Source organism: Anabrus simplex, chromosome 1, assembly GCF_040414725.1.
Source record: "Anabrus simplex isolate iqAnaSimp1 chromosome 1, ASM4041472v1, whole genome shotgun sequence".
Lineage (NCBI taxonomy): Eukaryota > Metazoa > Arthropoda > Insecta > Orthoptera > Tettigoniidae > Anabrus > Anabrus simplex.
The window spans coordinates 686431137-686453120 of NC_090265.1; the positions used below are offsets into that span (position 1 = coordinate 686431137).

Here is a 21984-nt window from a genome sequence, read left to right on the forward strand (position 1 = left end):
TTGTTGGTATCGGTTCTGAACGCGTTCCGAACTGTGTGTTGGAACAAACCTTATATCTCAGCACCATTAGGTGGCCATGACTATATCATTACATATATGAGAAGCTCTGTATTAGTACTTTTATAATTCTGTTTTTTCTGAATTGATATAGATTTGATGCTGTTGTTATGAAACTTAAAAGTCATCTTTGTGATATACACTTACTGGTGTCCTGAATTTTATAGTAGTTTTTTTTTTTTTTTTGGAAAATATGAAAATTATGGTGCTGTGAAGGATTAGTGACAGTTGCTATGGTTATTATAAACAAGTCTTTTATATTCTTTGAAGATTGAAGTTTCCTTATACGGTGAATATTTTAAAATTATGATATTTTATACACTTTATATGTATTTTATCTATATCATGAAGAACTTGGCATATTACCTATTTGTTATTGTTCTGTATATTATCTAAAATTAACTTTATGTGGAATACATAACCTCTCCTGGCATTGAAAAGGACAGTGAAATGGACAAAGATTGGAAGAAGAAAAATACTTTTAGATGTGCTACCTGGAATGTACAAGGTATCTCACACAAAGATGACCAGCTGGACGACATTCTCGCAAAAAAAGACATTTTAATTGCGGCAATTTCAGAAACAAAAAGAAAGCTTCAGGGATCAAAAGAGACAGTAAATTATTTACAGTTTTACAGTGGGGTTGACAGAGATACTAGAGCACAGGCGGGTGTACTGCTCATGGTACACAAAAGATTAAGATCAACAATTGATAACTACACTTTTTGGAATGAAAGGATTATCCAATTAAGACTAAAACTATTCAGGGGTTATCTTACAGTTATAGGGGCATACGCTCCAGTGGAGGGCAATTCAAATGAAAGTGATGGGTTCTATAATGATCTGCAAAAGATAGTCAATAAAATTAACCAACAAGATATGCTACTATTACTGGGAGACTTCATTGCCAGAGTTGGTAATGAGAAAATTCAGAATCACATTGGAATCCACAGAGAAACAACCCGTAATAACAATGGAACGAAATTAATAGATTTCACTGTCTTCAATCAGTTAAAGATTATGAACACAATCTTCCCACACAAGGACACCCACAAGTATACGTGGTCTGCACGAAATCAGAAATCGATTATAGATTATATAATTTGTAATAGTAAATTGGCAGATTTAGTCTTGGATACAAGAGTCTATCGAGGCCCTGAATTGGAAACTGATCACTATCTATTAGTAGCACCTGTTCGTCTGAGGCCTAGATGGTATAAAAGAAACACACAAACAACACAAGAAATTAAAACTTCTTATAAGGTTAACCTATTAAGAGACCCCAGTATAAAATGGCTGTACCAGAACAGACTTAACGAACTTACACAGATGACACCAGTTAGTGACAATGTGGAAATGGAGTGGTCTAATTTGTGTTCAATTTTAAAGCAGTCTGCTTTTGAGAGTTTGGGAGTTAAGAAAAAATGGCAGAGGAAAAAGGGTTTAAGAAACTGGGATGAAGAGATTGAAAAGGTTATTTCAGACAAAAGAAATGCTTATAAAAATTTTTTGTCAACTGGCAAATTAGAAGATAAAATAGAGTATCACCACAAGAGAGCAATAGCAAAAAGGGAAGTGCGGAAAAGGCACAGAAAGAGTTGGGAAAACTTTGTTTCACAACTGGAGACTGATATAACAAGACCACAACCACAGACCTATAAAATACTCAAGAAACTAAATAATGATGTAAAAGAAGACATACGCATTAATGCAATACCTGTAACGGAGTGGCTCATTTATTTTTGGAACTTTTGGAGAGGTTCAAATATTGAGCCATTTCTTCTGCCAACATCTCTTAACAAGTCTTCGGAAATCATTACACTCGAAGAACTGGAGCTAATACTCAGAAAACTTAGAAATGGAAAAGCATCTGGAGAAGATTCAATAAATGCAGAATTATTCAAGTATTCCAGTGACATCTTCAAGCAAAGATTTCTCAAATTCATCAATTTAATTTGGAATGGCAACAGACCACCAGAGAATTGGCAAAAAGCTATAGTTATTCCTCTTCATAAGAAGGGCAGTGTGAAAGATTGTGGAAATTACAGAGGGATAAGTATACTCAACTCAGGTTACAAAATTTACTCAAATATTGTCAGAGAAAAATTATTCAGGTATTATGAAAATGTGATTGGAAATGAACAACATGGATTTCGAAAGCGATGCTCATGTGCTGATGCTTACTTTACCTTGAAAATCTTAGTCGAAAAACGCAGGGAATTTAACTTGGAAACTCACATAGCATTTGTTGATTTTAAGAAAGCCTTTGACCTAGTTAATAGGAACAGACTTCTTAATATCTTAGCAGAAGATAATGTCCCACAACAGTTAATAAAGTTAGGTAATCATCAGACTGAATGGAAACCGATCAGCAGAGGTGTGAGACAAGGTTGTGGACTTTCTCCTTTGTTGTTCATAATCTATATGAACAACATAATACAGGAATGGAGGCATGAAAGGCATGGATCAATCCCAGTCAGCAGATATCTCACACATCTAGATGCCATACTCTTTGCTGATGATGTTGCATTGGTAGCATCATCAGAAGATGATCTTCAGTGGTCAGTATTTAATCTCCAGAAAGTCTCTTCAAAATTCGACATGATCATTTCACCACAAAAGAGCAAAATAATGGCCTTTAAGGGGAAGGACCCTATCCCAAGTAAAATCTGTTTAGATAATAAAATTTTGGAAAGAGTCAACGAATTCAATTATCTGGGATACAATTTATCTTACCAAGGGGAAATTGATATCTCTGCAAAAATAACCAAATTTACCAGAACAACAGGAATCATAAATCATATCATGAAGCCATCTCTTGTCCAAAAACACACTCGCTTACGTCTTTATAACACTTTAGCCAGACCAACGCTTTGCTACGGCAGTGAGGCATGGACAATAAGAACTCAAGACATTTCCAGAATTACAGCACGTGAAATGACATTCATGCGCAGAACAGCAGGCTATACGAAATGGGATCGTATAACAAATGAAGATGTGCTTAAGGGACTGAATGTGAAATCAGTAATCAATTACATCTATGATTACCAAGAAAACTGGAAACGTCATGTTCAAAGGATGGAATCTGGAAGACTACCAAAGGAGATCCTACGCTATCAACCAAGAGGACAGAGATCTATAGGACGTCCAATGAAGCGATGGAAAGAAAATGCAAGACCGTAACAGGCCACATGGCCCAGTACTTGGAAGGACGATGATGATGATGACATAACCTCTCCTGCCCGAACGCCAACCTCACCTTCTCGAGATGAAAAAACCTGTTCCCAGCCCTGTTGAGAGTCACGGCGGTATAACCGTTACATCCATTATGGAGGAAATGCTGTGATTTCAGCTAGTCCATTAGCTGAGAGGTGGCAGCCCCACCAATGGTCTTACTTCCTTCAGGCTAGCAACCCGTCGGAAGGACATTTGATTGCTTTCAAGTCTTGCAAAAAGTAAAATGCAAGACCGTAACGGGTCACATGGCCCAATACTTGGAAGGAAGATTATGACTTATATCTCAAAACTGAAGGTAACACACGTGAATATTGGTATTTGGAATCTCCTTTAACCATAAGGAAACTAGTCTTTTTTTTGGGGGGGGGGTAAATCAACTTAACTGCGATGGGGTGAAAACTGAGGTGAGACCAATTTATTTTACTGTTCCTAATGTACTTATAAGGAGCCTCCATGGCTCAGGCGGCAGCGCGCTGGCCTCTCACCGCTGGGTTTCGTGGTTCGAATCCCGGTCACTCCATGTGAGATTTGTGCTGGACAAAGCGGAGGCGGAACAGGTTTTTCTCCGGGTACTCCGGTTTTCGCCGCCATCATTCATTCCAGCAACACACTCCAATATCATTTCATTTCATTTGTCATTCATTAATCATAGCCCCAGGAGTGCGACAGGCTTCGGCAGCCGGCACAATTCCTATCCTCACCGTTAGCTGGTGGCTTATTCATTCCATTCCTGACCCGGTTGAATGACTGGAAACAGGCTGTGGATTTTCATTGTACTTATTCTGATCATAAACTGATCATTTTTAATCTTTCCTGGGTTCGTTTTCAAGAGCCATGTTTTCCTTTGGAGAAACGACCTTAGATTACAGTAGAATCTTCTGGCATATAAATAAAAATTTAAACACATTTGAAATAAAGGATAGGTATAAGATTGACCGTGCAACTGTTCGCTTCTATAATAAGGTCAATAATACACCGAAGTATGTCATTCGTATTGCCATAAGTCCTGCGCACATCCCTACGGGCGACAATGGTGCTGGTCATACTGTCATCAATGACAATGGCAGCAGATGTAATTTATCGCCAAGTACAGGTCTTGCATCTTGCTGTGGGGTCCAGATCATCAATAATAATAATAATTATAACAATAATAATAATACCCAAATTCAACTAATTTCACCCACCCTAATAATAATAATAATAATAATAATAATAATAATAATAATAATAATAATAATAATAATAATAATAATAATAATGTTCTGGACCGTCTGCAAAATATGGTGACTGTGCTGGAAACGGGTCCTGGACGGGTAACGACTACGATTGCAGTCCGGCCACCGGTTCAGTACCGCCAAGGCACCCAAGACACCACCACGCTGGATCTCCTGAAGGATTTGATCCACATTAAAAATGCTTATGGGAAACCATGGCGAAGATTTAGGGACCCAACTGACCGGGTGGAATAACTGGACCTAGCCCGGGAAGTACGAAAACGATTACTGGAAAAAAAGATTGAAAAATGTGAGAAACATTGCCGTAATATCCCAGAAAACTAGTCAGATCACGAATTTTGGCGGAATCTCTCAGAAAACGAGTCAGATCGCGAATCTCAGCGGGTTATTTGTAAAACGATAAGCATTCAATTATAAATTTCAATATAATACGTAGCGAAGCACGGGTATCTTGATAGTTTTATATAAAAATTTTGATCCAAGAACTGGTATTATCAAAATCATTTACATTTGGGGAAAAAATAATTTATCTGAGGAAGGGGGTGACAATTCCGCACGAGATTCATCATTATTACATAATCTCGCACTTCCTCTTAGTTCAACATCGCAACTTAGATATTCTCCATCTTTGTTATCAAAATACAGCACTCCAGAATCACTATTGAGGAGGAAACATTCAATTTCTTCATCAACAAGAGATGATGTATACTTCAAGACGCCATGATGGCTACACGCGGCTATATGATTTTTCACAAGAGTTTAATCCTGATGTATTCTGATGGATTCTGTTCACTTAGTTTATTGAACACATTTTACAGTGCACTGCATATGGTCACTTCTGAGCGGTTTTCCTCTTTTGTGCTTCACTACACGCAATTGCTCCATTTCTCTCACTATGAATATTGACACTAACTGCTGCTGGAAGATGCAAAACCTTATCTCTACGCTGTACAGTTTAGGACTTTTCCTCACTACAAGAAGACTTCCTGTATTACACAACGCCTTGTGCCTTCATTTTTTGATATTTAATGACTATTTTATATAAAAAAGACATACCGGTATATGATAACCGTGTTTTATTTTGATTGCGTACTCTTCCAAACTGTCCAAATGTAATAAAGTAAAATAAAATAAAATAAATGTGGCGTACTACTTTTCTTCGAGCTCGCGTACAGTCGAGTGAATGCGACGGTTGCTTCTCCAATCAACTATGTCCATGTGGAAAGGCAAGGTGCTCCTCCTATTCGTTTACATTGGGATTAAACTCTCGTGAAAAGCGGTATACACGTAAATGGGAAAGATGTTCCACTCCAATGAAGCTGAAATAACACCAGGGGCCTGTTCCACGAATTAACTTTGCACTTTTCACTTTCCAATTCTTGCAAAGTGCAGTCTTTCTGTTCCGCCATGAACTAGGTTGTACTTTTCAATTTCTTCGCAAAGTGAAAAGTCTTTGTGAATGAGCGATCCGATCGAGTTTATCCCATGAGCAACTGTATAGGCCTAATATTCTAGGATTTTAATGCTTTACTTTTCGCGGCAAACTTGACGGTATAATTGTTGTACCGTTAAAGTTTTTATCATGGGAAAGAAATGTTATTACAAAAACTGAGTGTGATGGAAGCTGTCGAGGAGAAACGTGACATCCTTTTTGGCAACTTTAAAAATAACCTCTCAAATGATGACACACATCAATGTTAGCAAGAGTACAGTCAACACATCCACATACAGAAGGAAATTCACCCTTCATTAGAAATCCCGTCGCTATATTAAGTGGATTATCAGGCCAACGTACTCTTAGGAAATATTACATTTACTATAACATCTACGACTTTGGTAACAGTATTTGGAGTAACAAAGTTGTTATTCTAATCCACCTGTTCAATACATTATAATGTTGTCACATTTAAAATAACTTCAATAATTGACAAGTTATTTGTGGGACATGTTTCGCTCCCTTACAGAGCATTATCAGCCAGGTCTGAATCTCGAAGAATGGTTAAGTTCGTAAACAATGACTCCAGAATTATTGAAACATTTTTTCACAAACTTAAATCTACTCTATTAGAATATCATAAAATACACAAACTTTGTTCATGCCTTAATAACATGGGCTTAGTAGGGTATATACATTAAAATTGTGGTAAAATGAGTTATTCTAAAATACTTAAAACAAGTAGCATGTTGAACATCTTTGAAATAAGTGAAATTCAATCTTAAGAAATAAATTTGAAAGTCTCTTTGTAATGAGATTTAGTAAAAAAGTTTTATATGCTTTAAGGATAAGAGTCTATAAAGATTCAAAAATCTTGCCGATATAAAACTTTCACCAGACCTCATTGCAAAGAAATTTTCAAATTTAGTTCTTAAAATTGAATTTCAAGTCTTTCTATTATGTTAGACATGCTACTTGCTTTAAGTATTTTAGAACAACTCATTCTACCACAATTTTAATGTGTCTCTCCTACTAAACCCAAGTTATAAAGACACGTCACCAAAGATTCTGAATTTTATGATACTCTAGTAAATTAAGTTTGAGTTTATGAAATAATAGTTTAATAGTCGTCGTTTACAAACGTAACCATTCTTCGAGATTCAGATTTGGTTGATCCTGTCACAGGTTCAATTATCAAATTGAAGAGATCTTTGAATCTTTATAGACTCTTATCCTTATAAGAAACTTTTTTACCAAATCTCATTACAAAGGAACTTTGAAATTTAGTTCTTAAGATTGAATTTCACCTAATTCAAAGATGTTAAACATGCTACTTGTTTTAAGTATTTTAGAATAACTCATTCTACCACAGTTTTAATGTACAGTCCCTGGCCAAATGAATAGACTCAGTCACATTTTCTTTCATGTATACAGTTTGAAGCACCGTGGAAGCCTAGTACATGCTCAAAGAGGAGTAATTTTGATTCCATAGCTATTTACAGTTGGTAATATGACTAACATGTGCGTTATGTTAGTCAGTTGTTTCTTGGGCTGCTGATGTGCAACTGTTGACAGCTTGGCAATATTTGGCGCCAAATATGTAACCCCTTACAAGTGTTTCCACAGTGTTTTTCATCACAATAACTGAGAGGGTAAGTTGTACTGCTCGGTTTACTTTATTCTCTATACAAGAGTTAATGATTTAGGAATATTAAACTTTAAAAACCAGAGAAACGTTGATAATATGACATTTTTATTTTTTTTAGGTTATGATGTCTGGTGACATAACCCCTCGAAAGGGGGCACAGATAAAGATCCTCACTGAGACAGGAACGTATTCCCAGCGTGAGATTGGTAACAAAGTTGGTGTTTCACAATCCACAGTGAAACGCATTGCTAAGAAACTGGCTTTTGGTGAGGACTTGAATGGGAAACGGAAAGGTCATTGTGGCAGGAAACCTCTCTTTACTGAGCGTAGTGAACGATGCCTTCCAAACTTTTGAAAAAGAAACCGACATTCTACGGTGAAAATGGTAAAAACTGAACTAGAAGCATCTGGGGTACATGTTTCAGAAAGGACAAAACGGCGGAAACTGAAGGAATTGGACTTCATGGCTCATAGGCCATGTAAGAAACCATGGCTTACTCCCTGTGTGATGGCTAAGAGATTCAAATGAGACAGGGAATACAAGGATCATGGTATAAACTACTGGAAATCGGTAGGTAATAACATATATTATTTGACAAAGGGTGCTGAAGAGGATTTTGAAGTTAGGTAAAGTATTTACAAATTTCTCTATTTATTTTCAGGCATGCTTCAGTGATGAGTTAATTTTCGAAGTTCTTTCCCAGAAGGCAGCATTTGTTCGTCGCAGGTCAGATGAGAAATACCATCCAGACTGTCTTTCTCTGACAGTCAAAACACCCTGATAAGATAATGGTGTGCTCAGTAATTAGCGGGGAAGCAGTAGGACCTCTTTATTTTGTCGATGGTATAATGTGCCAGGACCAGTATAAGGAAGTTTTGCGCACTCAGCTACTACCACAGATATGCGAATGGTTCCCTGATGGAAAAAAATGTGACTCTTATGCAGGACGGAGCACACTGCCACACAGCTAAATCAGTTAAAGACTTCCTGAAGAAAAAAATTACCCTTATTGTCATGGCCAGAGCATTCTCCAGATATGAATCCTATTGAAAATGTATGGGAGGTGGTCAAAAGAGAAATAGCAAAAGAAATGATCACAACAAAAACCAGACTCATTGAAAAACTAAAAGAAGTTTCGCATCATAATCCACTAATAAAAGAGACTGTTCAAAGCTGTACTGAAAGCATGCCCAGGAGGATTAAAGCACTAATAGATGCAAAAGGTGGACCTACAAAATATTGAAACTGTGTACATTTGAAGAAAAGTGTTACTTATCACCTAAAATTTTGTGAAAGAAAGGAAAAAGAATGTCTGTACATAGTCCATAAACATCCCTTCTGTAAATAACTGTAATAAATAAGTTGTAATTCTAAGAAATTTGGTAATTTAAAAAAACGTGAAAAAGTAGTACTGAGTCTATTAATTTGGCCGGGGACTGTATATATCCTACTAAGCCCATGTTATTAACGCATGATCAAAGTTTATGTATTTTATGATATTCTAATAGAGTAGATTTAAGTTTGTGAAAAAATGTTTCAATAATTCTGGAGTCATAGTTTACGAACATAACCATTCGAGATTCAGACCTGGCTGATGATGCTCTGTAAGGGAGCGAAACATGTCCCACAAATAACTTGTCAATTAATGAAGATATTTTAAATTTGACAACATTGTAATGTATTGAACAGGTGGATTAGAATAAAAACTTTGTTATTACAAATAACACATTTCAATACAGATTAAAACATGAGATTAGTCACTTGCAATTTGGTAACAGTCCTGCAAATAATTGATTTTGATGTCCCATGCATTGCTCCTACACCTTGCAGCTGGGCACCATTTACTAACCAATGTAAGCATATAAGAATTTGTTCTTTTTCGTATTGGAATCAAGTTCTTTTTGTTGCATGTTTCAATAAATTATCGACCATTTCAAGAATATAGTCAGCCTGTGTTGGAGTAATACGAAATCACTCACGAAATTCAGTCGAAGTGAAGTTATGAAAATTAATCCTGCCTCTGTACATTCTCTTATTGGATTTTTCATCACTGTGTTCACTTGACGCTAACAAAAGCTCACGTCGTAACGTGTTTATAACACTAAACCAAATTCTACGCCGAGAAACTAGTGTACATGTTAATTAACAGATGAAAAGGGAATCATCTCTTTGCAAGATTTATGAAAACTTTTCACTTCATTTCTTTGCACTTAGCATTTCTGTACCAATGGAGGAACATAACAGGCTTGAAAAGTGAAAAGATTCCTAACTTTTCACTTTGCAAGCTAAATCTGAAAAGTGATGGAGGAACAAAATTTTAACTGCAAAGTGCAAAGTGAAAAGCTGCAAAGTTTGTTCGTGAAACAAGCCCCTGATCGCTTACAAAACACGCGAAATGGAGTGGTGTATCTGCCACACAGAACTTTTTGAGCATTTCCACAGAATCTCAAAGCATGACACTATATCGTGTTCATTCGTGAGATTGGTGAAGTACACACTGGGTTTGGCAGTGAATGGGTTAAGAACACTAACATAGTAAAACATCAAGGAAAATGTTCTTAGACACCAACTATACACGTTTACAATTATGCTTAAAGGAATGTCCAACATCTGGGCAATTTACACATGTTTCATGTGTGGACTTTTTTTGCTATTTGCTTAACGTCGCACCGACACAGATAGGTCTTATGGCGACGATGGGACAGGAAAGGCCTAGGAATGGGAAGGAAGCGGCTGTGACCTTAAGGTACAGCCCCAGCATTTGCCTGGTGTGAAAATGGGAAATCACGGAAAACCATCTTCAGGGCTGCCGACAGTGGGGTTCGAACCCACTATCTCCCGAATACTGAATACTGGTCGCACTTAAGCGACTGGAGCTATCCAGCTCGGTCGAGCCAAGTCTGGCATTAACTACAGTTGTTTAAGTGTCTCTGAATAAGGAATCTAGGATTTAGACAGGAAATAGATTTTAACTCTCCTGGCTTGAGAACAATCTCCTACTCATAGCCACGAGGCTTCAGAAATTTGCTGACTGTATCTGGTTACGCTATCTAAGCAACATAGCTGCCACAGAGATTCATGCCATTACCATTGACATAAATGAAATATCTGACCCGAGAAGGCTTTGACGCTTCGATTTTGAACACAACTCTGCATCTATTGGCACAAAGGGATGTATAGCTGAGTCTGGAATATGCCTAACTCTACAGAGCTACCTCAGGGGCTCACAACTTTTAACTCAGAACCTAAAGGGGCACGCGCTACGACGTCTGATACCCTGAGACAATAGGATGTCATCTTATGGAACTGTTGAAAGAGGCTACTAAAAGGGACATCTGACTTGAGAGAGCATGGGTTAGCGAACTCTGGGTCTTTCGCTGAGTCTAGGCATGATGTGTCCTAAGCTGTCGTCTATCTAACCTCTTTGGCCAACTCTCATGGGAGGCACTTCTGCCCCACGTGTGGTTGAGCAGAGTAAATGCCACTCCCAAGGATTCGAATGTGGAGCTGATATAAGCTCAAAAGTAAAGAGCTTAAGTGTAATTCAAATATTCTCACCCTGATTGAAATGTGTGTACGTTGAAGGTGTATGACTACAGTAAATTTGGAGACCTGTACATCTCAGCAGAAACAGAACGACCTTGTGAGCTAAGCTGTACTTTCCAATCTGGTGCAGTAAAGAAATGCCGACAATGTATTATGATGCAAGACACCTGACTTGAGAGAACTCTGGGTCTACAGGTCAAAGCTTGTTAGCAGTGACGTTTAAGAAGGCCTTAAAGGCCCGGGAGCAGGCCAGAGAGGGCCTGACTCCTGGGGCTGAGGGGACTTCTACTATCACAACAGCGTCAACAGTGGAGGGATCCAATGGGCACAAGAGGCGGGACCCTGAAAAGGGCTCTACTTCTAGGGCACAGAGGACCCCACCCACTATGATGCCAGCGGGGAAACGACTTCTGTCGGGGGCAACCCCAGAAAAAGATCGGCAGACCCGCAAGAGACCCAAGGTGGAGTACGCTAGGATAGCCAGAGCTGGGATCAGGATGGCCATAGTACCTGTGGGATATCCTGACCAGCAGCTATCCGAGAAACAGGTGGAAGCTGTGGAAGAGGCTATCACCAATCTGATAGATGGGCTTCCGGAGCAGGGGCCTATTAAGCCTCAGTTCCTGGACTGCTATCTGTCGAGGGGTGCGGCCGTCATCATAGCAGAGAACAACGAAACTGTAGCATGGCTTTCTAGTTTTGTTGCAGGTATACAACCGTGGGAAGGAGCCAGGCTCACAATTGTGGGCATGGACAAACTCCTTTCCTACAAGAGAGTCATGGTCTGGATACTAGGACAACCAAAGGACAATAATGTCCTTTTGGGAAGAATGGCACGCCAGAACCATGGCTTAAATCCCACCAGCTGGAGGGTCTACGACCGCAAGGAGGAGAAGAGAGGTGTCCGCCTTGTGGTCAGCATGGACTCCAGGGATGTGGAGAAAGTGGTGGGGAAGAAGATCTTCTGCGGGGTGCATGTGGCTACCTTCACCTTGGTGGAGGGCAAGCATGACAAGCAGAGGACCAACCCCACCACAGATAAAACCGAGACCAGCAGGGGCGAAGAGCTGGAGCCCGGACAGGAACCGGGGCCAGGCAAGCCCCAGGATCCATCGCGGGAGACGGAGCTGCAAGTTCCGGAGACCGCATAAGGTAAAGTATTCTATGAAAGTAAAGAATGATTACTTTCATACAAGCAAATATACAACATTGTATAGCGGCCTCTAGGGTACTTAATAGAAGTATCCAGAAAGGCGGGTTTTCGGTCGCCCTGATACAAGAACCCTGGCTTCGACAGGGACATATCATGGGACTAAAATGTGCAGGTTTCACTCTATTCAGTGGAATAGCAGAGGAGAAGCCTAGAGCTTGTATACTAGTTAAGGATCATAACGCTTGAGCTATACCGGGTTTCATTAGTAGAGACCTGGTAGCAGTCCTAACGAGATATGAAGAGGGCGGACAGCCAAGAGACTTAGTTGTCTGTTCTGCATATTTCCCAGGAGACTCTGAATCTCCACCCCCGCCGGAGGAGTTCAAGAGACTGGTGATATACTGTAGGAAACAAGGATTAAACCTCATAGTAGGATGCGATGCCAATGCTCATCATAGCATTTGGGGAAGCAAAAATACAAACCGAAGGGGAGAGCACTTCATAGAATTTCTATGTACAACTGATCTTGAGATCATGAATATTGGTGATACCCCTACATTCATTAATAATAGGAGCAAAGGGATCATAGATCTTACCCTGGGTTCCATGGGAATCATGCAGGAATTTAAAGACTGGAAGGTCTCTTTGGAGCTTTCCTTGTCAGATCATAGACACATTGTGTTCTATATAGAGGGATCCATCGAGATCCCGTCTTACAGAAACCCTAGAAGAACCGATTGGATATCTTTTAGGGAGGACGTGAGAAGGGGACTGGAGGGAGGACCCTCAAACATAATTAAAAACAAAGAGGAGCTGGAGCTCAGTGTGAGTTTTCTCACACGGACACTGGTTACCTCTTATGAATTAAACTGCCCTATTGTTAAGGCAAAGAGAGCAACAGGAAGCTTCAAGTGGAATAGTTATCTTGAACACCTGAGGAGAAATACACGAAGGCTCTGGAATAAATACAGGGAACTTCAGGATCAAGAAAGCCTAGATTCTTACAAAGAATCACAAAGAAGGTACAAGTCAGAAGTCAAAAAGGCTTCTAGGAAATCTTGGAGACAATTTTGTGACTCCATTGAAAGTCAACATGAAGCGGCAAGGCTTCATAAAATTTTAACCTTGGATAAAAAGGCAAGGCTGGGCTCACTGGAGACTCCTTCTGGTGGATACACATCCACAGAGGGGGAGACCCTGAGCTTATTGCTTGATGCCCACTTTCCAGGTTCAGTAATCACGAATTGTGAGGTAGAATCGAGCGGATCCTTCAGACCCGATAAAAGTGGCTGGAGGGAAGCCGCAGACATTGTCACCCCAAGAAGGGTTAAATGGGCATTAGAATCCTTTGCCCCTTATAAAAGCCCAGGTGTGGATGGAATCTTCCCGGCGCTTTTTCAGGAGGCGGGAGAGGTCCTTATACCATACCTGGTTAGAATTTTTAGAGCCTGTCTCACTATGGGGTACGTGTACTCCTTGTGGCGTCAGGCGAAGGTGGTATTTATACCTAAACCCGGAAGGTCTTCATATACTAGACCTAAGGATTATAGACCCATTAGTCTAACGTCTTTTCTACTTAAGACTTTGGAAAGACTGGTGGATAGACATATCAGGGAGAAAGTATTAAGAGACTTTCCCCTGCATTCCCACCAACATGCATATCAACCAGGGAAGTCGGTTGAGACGGCACTACACCAGCTGGTTTCTAAGCTGGAGAGTGCCTTGGATCAACAACAACTTGCCATGGTTGTATTCCTAGATATAGAAGGGGCCTTCAACTATACATCTTTGGGCTCCATAGAACGTAGTCTAGAGAGAAGAGGAGTGAGCAGCATGCTCATAAAATGGATTATGGCCTCACTGCAGGGCCGTCAAGTTCTGTTTACCCTCAACGCTGTAATGTTGAGAGCTAATATAGACAGGGGGTGTCCACAGGGAGGAGTATTATCACCAACATTATGGTGTCTGGTAGTGGATGAACTACTTACCAGGTTAAATGTTGGAGGAATATACGCCCAAGGCTATGCGGACGACATAAGCCTGATGGCGGTAGGAAATTTCCCCAGTACGGTTTCTGAACTCGTACAGGGCTCTCTACGTAGGGTGGAAAGATGGTGCCACGAGACAGACTTGTCGGTTAATCCCGATAAGACGGAGCTTGTGGTATTTACCAAGAGGAGGAGGCTAGACGGACTGTCAGAGCCTTTCCTATTTGGGAAAAAATTAGTTAAGACAACTTCGGTTAAGTACCTAGGGGTAATCCTTGAGGCAAGACTGAGTTGGAAGAAACACATAGATCATAAGGTGGATAAGGCTCGCAAAATTATGTGCGCCTGTCGCAGGGCCGTCGGGAAGACTTGGGGCCCAAGACCTAAGGTGGTCCAGTGGCTCTATATCTCCATTGTACGGCCCACGATCACCTATGCATCTATAGTTTGGTGGCCAGGCTTAGAGAGCAAAACTGTGAGTACCAAGTTAAACAGTGTCCAAAGACTTGCGTGTCTAGGAATAACAGGGGCACTGGATACTACACCATTATGTGCAATGGAGGCCATCCTAGGTTTTCCCCCATTACATTTATATGTTAAAGTAATAGCGGGAATGAGTGCCTATCGCCTTTGGTCACTCGGAGGATGGTCCTTCAAAAACCCGAATAGAGGTCATGCCTCTATTCTTACCAGGCTTCACCAGACTTGCCCTATGACAATGATGATCGGAGATCTGATGAAGCCTAGCTTTAATTTGAATTATAAATTTACAGTGGTGATACCCACAAGGGAGGAGTGGGCCGCGGACGCTGGGGCCCGTCTTAAGTCTGGGGGCCTAAGACAGGGCTCTCCATTCCTATGGGTAAATATGCTACTGTTTTCCAGGCTGAAGTATACGCAATACTAGCCTGTGCTGTAAATATATGGAATATGCCTGGACACAGAAGACATATCAATATTTGTAGTGATAGCCAGGCAGCGCTAAAAGCACTATGTGCAGTTAAAACAACATCAAAACTGGTATGGGAATGCCAAAGGATGTTAGATCAGCTGTGTGAGCTTAGCTCAGTTACCCTATTATGGGTTCCTGGGCACACAGGTATCAGTGGAAATGAAGAAGCTGACAAACTAGCGAAACAGGGCTCAATGGGTTCCTTCATAGGACCAGAGCCCTTCCTGGGAGTGTCACTCCGAAGTGTGAGACTGGCAATATCCCAATGGATAAACCAGTCTCGCCTAGATATTTGGAAGAGGTTAACCATAGCAAGACAGGCACGTGAACTTATCAAAGGGCCTAGTCAAAGCTATAAAAAGGTCCTAATGAATTTGAATAGGACCAGAATGAGAATGGTAGTTGGACTGTTAACAGGCCACAATACCTTACAGAGACACCTACACATCATGAAAATCACCCAGGATCCGATGTGTAGAAGATGCGGTAAGGAGGAGGAGACCTCCGCGCATGTGTTATGTCAGTGCGAGGCTTTTGCAAGCACTAGACATCGATTCCTGGGCTCACATTTTGTGAGCCTGGAGGACATCAGGAACGCCAAAATCCGGACACTGGTATCCCTTATAGGAGCACTAGGGCTGGACTAGGCAAACCCGTCCAAGGGGCACAAAGGGTCTTCATAGACCTACGTGTGGAGCTCGGCGAAAACAGGGCTCACCCATTTCTTATCTATCTATCTATCTAGCAGTGACGTTACTACAGCTCTCACTACCATGAAGTCACTCTGCTCAGATCCTCATTTCATGAGGTGGGGTGGAGGGGTAGAATTGCACCAACAATATACTGCTAGTTATACCTGTGACCAAAAAGGAGGGCTAATTCACAGAGAGCTGTGCTAGGGCATGGAGGCAAATAAGCACACACATACTCTTATAGGGGCATTCGCTAATTCCTCGTCCTATACATGAATAGGATTGACTGATTTGTCCTCTTGAATTCAGACTTTATATTATGGCCTTTCTTACTTTAAAAAGCTCCGTCCAAGCTAACTCTTTTACCCTCCACGACCAAGTGTATTATTCTCTTTGAAAATATCCTCATCCATTAGTTCGAAGAGTCGAAGCCTGCTCAGGTCAAATATTTCATCCATGTTAATTGTTACGGCATGCATCCCTGCGGCAGCTGTGTTGCTTTCACAGCGTAACCAGATACGCTGTCAGCAAATTCCTGAAGCCTCGTGGCTATGAGTAGCAGATTGTTCTCAACTCACAAATCTACTACCCGGCTAAATCCTCGATTCCTTATCCAGAGAAAGTTAAACATCTATAATTAATGCCAGGCTCAGCTCGAGGTCCTCTAGCTGCTAAACCACGTTCTGAAGTTAAGAGCCCCTGGTACCCCTTTTAGTAGTTTCTTACAGCAGTATTCCATAACTTCCGACCTATGTTACATCACTCCACCGAGAGTCTCCAAGTTAGGAAGGGCATCCAGTTAGGAAGATAGAACCTCGAATTAGGACAATGCGCGAAAAGCCCTAGCACAGCCCACGCCGGGTTAGTGCCATAAGAGCCCATGTATACGCAAGAGCCCCTGTGGCTGCCATCTTGCACACTGGTCCCTAGGCCATCTCCTTAAGTCCTATGTATACCACCTATCCTACACCAGGTCAGCTTCCTATATAAGTACCTATATGGTAAAACTAATAGGTCTAAAGTTACAAGTTGTGAGTTCAGCCCCGCGGTGTAGGGTACAACACATCCGTCTGTCACCCGGCGGCCCCGGGTTCGATTCCCGGCCGGGTCAGGGGTTTTTAATTGTAAATGATAAATATCCCTGGCCTGGGGACTGGGTGTGTGTCGTCCTTAACGTTCCTTTCCTCACATTCAACACTTTACACTTCTACAATATCTGAACACACGGAGGTTCATAATATATGGTGCAAGTAGGGGCAAAATATCTTTCTAGGTTGATGCCCTGAACAGTAAGAATTTTTTAATATTTTAAAAAATGTTACAAGTTGTGAGCCGCTGAGGCAGCTCTGTAGAGTTAGGCCTATAAGAACAATGTATCGCCATTAGCTTCCAGTCCATCTACTTAAAGTTATTCTCATATAACGAATGTATATGAAACATCTTGCCTCGGGAATCCTAGCACTAGGAAGTTGCACACTGCCACCATCTTGCACAATCGCTCCTAGGCTGTATCCTTCAGTCATGTCTCCCCTGCACCAGCTTTCTCCATATGAGCCCATGTATAGCCCACGTCTTGCCCACTTGCCCCTGCGCTGGAGTTCTCTTTTTCTACCTACTAACAACCCTGATGGGCCTTAGACTACTCTACGAAATCACAGTTGCTCAGCCCAGTAGCCTGCAGATTATTAAGGTGTTGCATGAATCTCCCTTGGCAGTTATAACTGGCTTTCTAGACCAGGCCACTATCTCACATCAGATTGTAATTATTAGGGGCCGTATTTTTTGGTAATAGCGATAAGCACGAAATTTTTCATATCTTCTTTCTAGCCTTTATATGACCTTGTAGGTACCGAACCGTAACGTATTTTAGCGAAATGAACTCGCAAAATATCGCGAAATCTGCTTATTACGCGAAATAATCACGAAATACGCCCCACTTGGTAAGAAAAAGGCGAAATCGTATCGGAAAAGATCTCCAATAAACGTTTCAATGCTCTTGAGAACTTGACTATAGTAGTTTCCTTCTCAGTTGATTGATAGTGCTGTATATTCTCTACACAAATGCACACAAAGCGATGAGCCCTGTGTATCGGAAGTATGTGTATTCAGCTCCGCGATCTCTAAGGCAATCATTAAAAATCGATATCTGTTATCGATTATAGCAAATGGCGTTGTGGTCGTAGCAAGATCGGTTGTAGATACAGCAGTGCGCATTATACTCTTTCGCATTGAAAGTTCGCCACTTATGAATCTTTATCAGCAAATGTCCAGCATTTAAGTACAAAAATGCTGAAAACTGAAGTCACAACAGTTTTTCCAAGGGCCGAGGAGTACAACAGTGAGGCGTTCTATGTATTTGATGCTGCAAGAAAGATTCTAATGCGTAAGTACTGTAATGTTCGCATTACGTGAAAACGAAGAGATGCGTGCGATAGGTACTGTAGAGAATCAGAAACACAGAAAAGAAGAAGAATGAAGCAAATGTTGAAAACATGCGTAGATTTTTTACTTTGGAGACAAGTCATTCAAAATGTTAAAACATGTAGAACCAAACCAAACCTCACGGCACTTAACGCCCTGAAAGGGCCTTGGCTTTCCCTGTGACCGCTGCTCAGCCTGAAGGCCTGCAGATTACGAGGGGTCGTGTGGTCAGCACGACGCATCCTCTCGGCCATTATTCTGGGCTTTTGAGACCGGGGCCGATATCTCACAGTCAATAGCACCTCACTTCTAATCAGGCAGGCTGAGTGGACCTCGAACCAGCCCTCAGGTCGAGAAAAAATCCCTGACCTGCCCGGGAATCGAACCTGGGGCCTCCTGGCGAGAGGCAGGCACACTACCCCTACACCACGGGACCGGAAAAAACGTGTAGGCTACGTATAAATGCCTAACATCATTTTGAGGTTTCAGTGATTTATATAGGCCTACCGGTATTTATTTCTACATTTTGTATATTTGGTCGTTCTAAGGTTTAATAACAATTTAATACATTACAAGTGTTCACTTTAAAACCCCTAATCACAAAATTAGTTAGATTTACCCCATACCATAAGGAATATTTCACAAGAAACATCGATCAGTATGACAATTTATTTCACGAAATACCTACCGAAATAGCGTTAGTTTTAACTCCGAAATCAACAGTTTTATTTCACCAAAAAATACGGCCCTTAGTAATTATGCAGGCTGAGTGGACTTCCCAACCAGCTCTCAGATCCAGATAAAATTCCCTGACCTGGCCAAGAATCAAAACCAGAGCCTCCGCTTAAGAGGCAGACATAGTGCACAAAATTATTTGACCTCCAGTTCTCCCAAAATCCAAACTCTGCTCAATTCGACAGCACAGTTTACCATGTTAAAACACAGTTTTAAAAACAAGGCTGCAATAAAGCAATTTACTTGTCAACTACTTACTTGATCCTATTGCTGTCATCAACTGGAGACAGCAAATCCAGCAATTCCTCATTATACAACTCCAAAAATGAAACCTTCACAGAATATTCAGCTTGAAGAATGCGGAGTTCATCAAATAAATGACTTAGTGCCCGTGGAATTATACCCATGAGGGGATCCTGTAAAGTATAAAAAAGAATAGGAAAAGTATGTGGCACATTTCATTTCTTCTTCAGATCTGTAGAAGTTCACTTACCTCATGCCACATCATAGCTGGATCATTAGACTTTTCACCTTCCATGGTGAAAGTCTTTCCAGTACCAGTCTGGCCATAGGCAAAAACTGTACAGTTATAGCCTGCCAAAACTTCTGAGACAAGTGGGCTGACAACAGTTCGATATACGTCAACCTGAAAACCACATGGACATATTTTGTTTCATATAATCTATGCAGTGACAGTACAACCCTGTTTAAACACAAACAAGATGGGGTCTGATCCGGATGACAAAACAACAGTTTAAATGAATTGTATATTGTTTTACAACACTATTTACAATACAAACCAAAAGAATCATCTAAATTTAACAATACATGCAATAAATGCAAATGCAGTATAAAGTCAAATTCAACTAATCGAGCACTGAAGATCAGGTCAGTTAATAAAGTGTGGAAAGGTAGGATTTATTTAGACCAATGAAACATCTGCAAACAAATCTATTGAGTCTAATGGATTTTTCCCAAAAGGAAAAATTATTTTGTTACACAGTAAATTCAGGTTCACGTACCCATACTTATTGTTCATAGACATAGTGAAGTAGCATCCTATTTCCAAAACAGATTCATTAATTATGACTGAACATTTCAGAATATTGCGGAATAACCACCTCAGAATTAAAAATTTAATTTTTTCAACGAAATCCTCTAAAAATTTAAGAACCGTTTGTTCTAGATTTAAAATAATTATGTATTCTTAAGTTTAATGTACAAATTATTTACATAATCAGTCTGGATAAACTAGATATCCAGATTTAAACAAGATTCGACATTGAACACATGAAGGGCTGGGTCAACCATCTCCTGGTAAACTAGATGGCAACTACACAGGAGATAAACCACCCAGGGGTGTAAATCACCTAGTACTTTCACTTGTGTACTATTATCTCTGCATAAGCACTAGATAGGTATCCGGAGCTAAACACAGATGTCAGACGTTTCCAAGACTGGTTTTCAGCGATTTCTCGTTTTCGACCGAAGTGCTATCGTCAGATGTACAATATGAAGCTCATTTTGAGTCTTATTTTCAGAAACATTCAAGCTCTTCAGGCCTTTTCAATCGTGAAACTACCAGAATATTATTTTCAAGTGCTTCCATCCGCCGATTATCACCTATTGCCAACAAGCTTTCAGGGTAATGGATAGCGATTTACGTCAAGCTTTCCGGAGGTTAATACATGTAGGTTCAAAATCAATATGTATTTAATATTTAAATTTTCTTGCACCAGTTATAAATCGGCGTGTAAGCCAGCGTTTCCGAAAGTATTTTCGTAGTAGAGTGGTCAAGGAGGTCATTCTGAAGTCTGGATAAACTAGATATCCAGTCTCATATTTAATCTAAGTTCAAAGTTTTTTTTTTTTTTTTTTTTTTTTTTTTTTTTGCTAGGGGCTTTACGTCGCACCGACACAGATAGGTCTTATGGCGACGATGGGATAGGAAAGGCCTAGGAGTTGGAAGGAAGCAGGCGTGGCCTTAATTATTATTTTTGTTTTCTGCCACTGTTCTTAACTCTGTCTTTTATGTGCTCTCATATACAGTATATATATACACACACACATCTTCCATATGGACACATTGCCTTTGAGCATTTCACCTGCAGGCTTTTGTGAATTATGTGCCTCCACTATCCTCTATTTGCAACTCACTCTGTGGCCTCTCAGTTCCACATGCTTCCTTTTATTGATCATTTATTCAAGAGGACAAACTGGGGCAAATTGAGGCGTGACAGGCTACGGCAGCCAGCACAATTCCTATCCTCGCCGCTAAAAGGGGGCTTCATTCACCCGGTCAAATGACAGGAAAAAAGCTGTGGATTTTCATTTTCAAACTGGGGCAAATATTCCATTTATAAGAAGAGAAATTAGGGAACAGAAGTATTTATTAAGGGAAATGTTCGGAAGAATTCCTATTTCTTTGACACTTAAGAAAAGACTGGGTAAACAATTGATAGGGAATCTGTCACCTGTGCAACAGTACTAAAAACACTTTTTATAAATGCCACAAAATAATGCATTTTCCTAGCAGATAATATTGTGATTAAACATATTGTACCAGGAAAAGTTGATTTTCAAGAGCATGAGGTCTTTCTAAGGGGTGCCTAGTCCTTAGAAGGTACACAGAGGGAGGATCGCAAGGCGAAACAATAGATATTATATCTTTCTTTCCTTTATTCAATTTCTGGAAGGTCACCCTATTATATCACCGAATCATAGATATTTACTAGAAAATAAATCCCAATTTTAACAACAGAATATCAAAAAATCAAGTTGATCAAGTAAAATTCAATTGAATAATGTCTTTCTCAATCAGCTATGTCCATCATAACTTTCATGGCATAAATTAATAAGCATGTTGTAAGTAATTAAGAAATCC

General features: G+C 40.3%; 1 protein-coding gene across 1 annotated transcript in view; it reads right to left on the reverse strand.

The window, feature by feature from the left end:
• The window catches only part of LOC136857321 (kinesin-like protein Klp61F), a 191024-nt gene that overhangs the window by 122693 nt on the left and 46347 nt on the right, over positions 1-21984 (reverse strand). The window contains exons 3-4 of the mRNA XM_068230098.1: positions 19594-19746; positions 19359-19516 (exon numbers count right to left, since the gene is read on the reverse strand). Coding sequence (XP_068086199.1) covers positions 19359-19516; positions 19594-19746 — 311 coding nt within the window. The remainder of the gene's footprint in view (positions 1-19358; positions 19517-19593; positions 19747-21984) is intronic.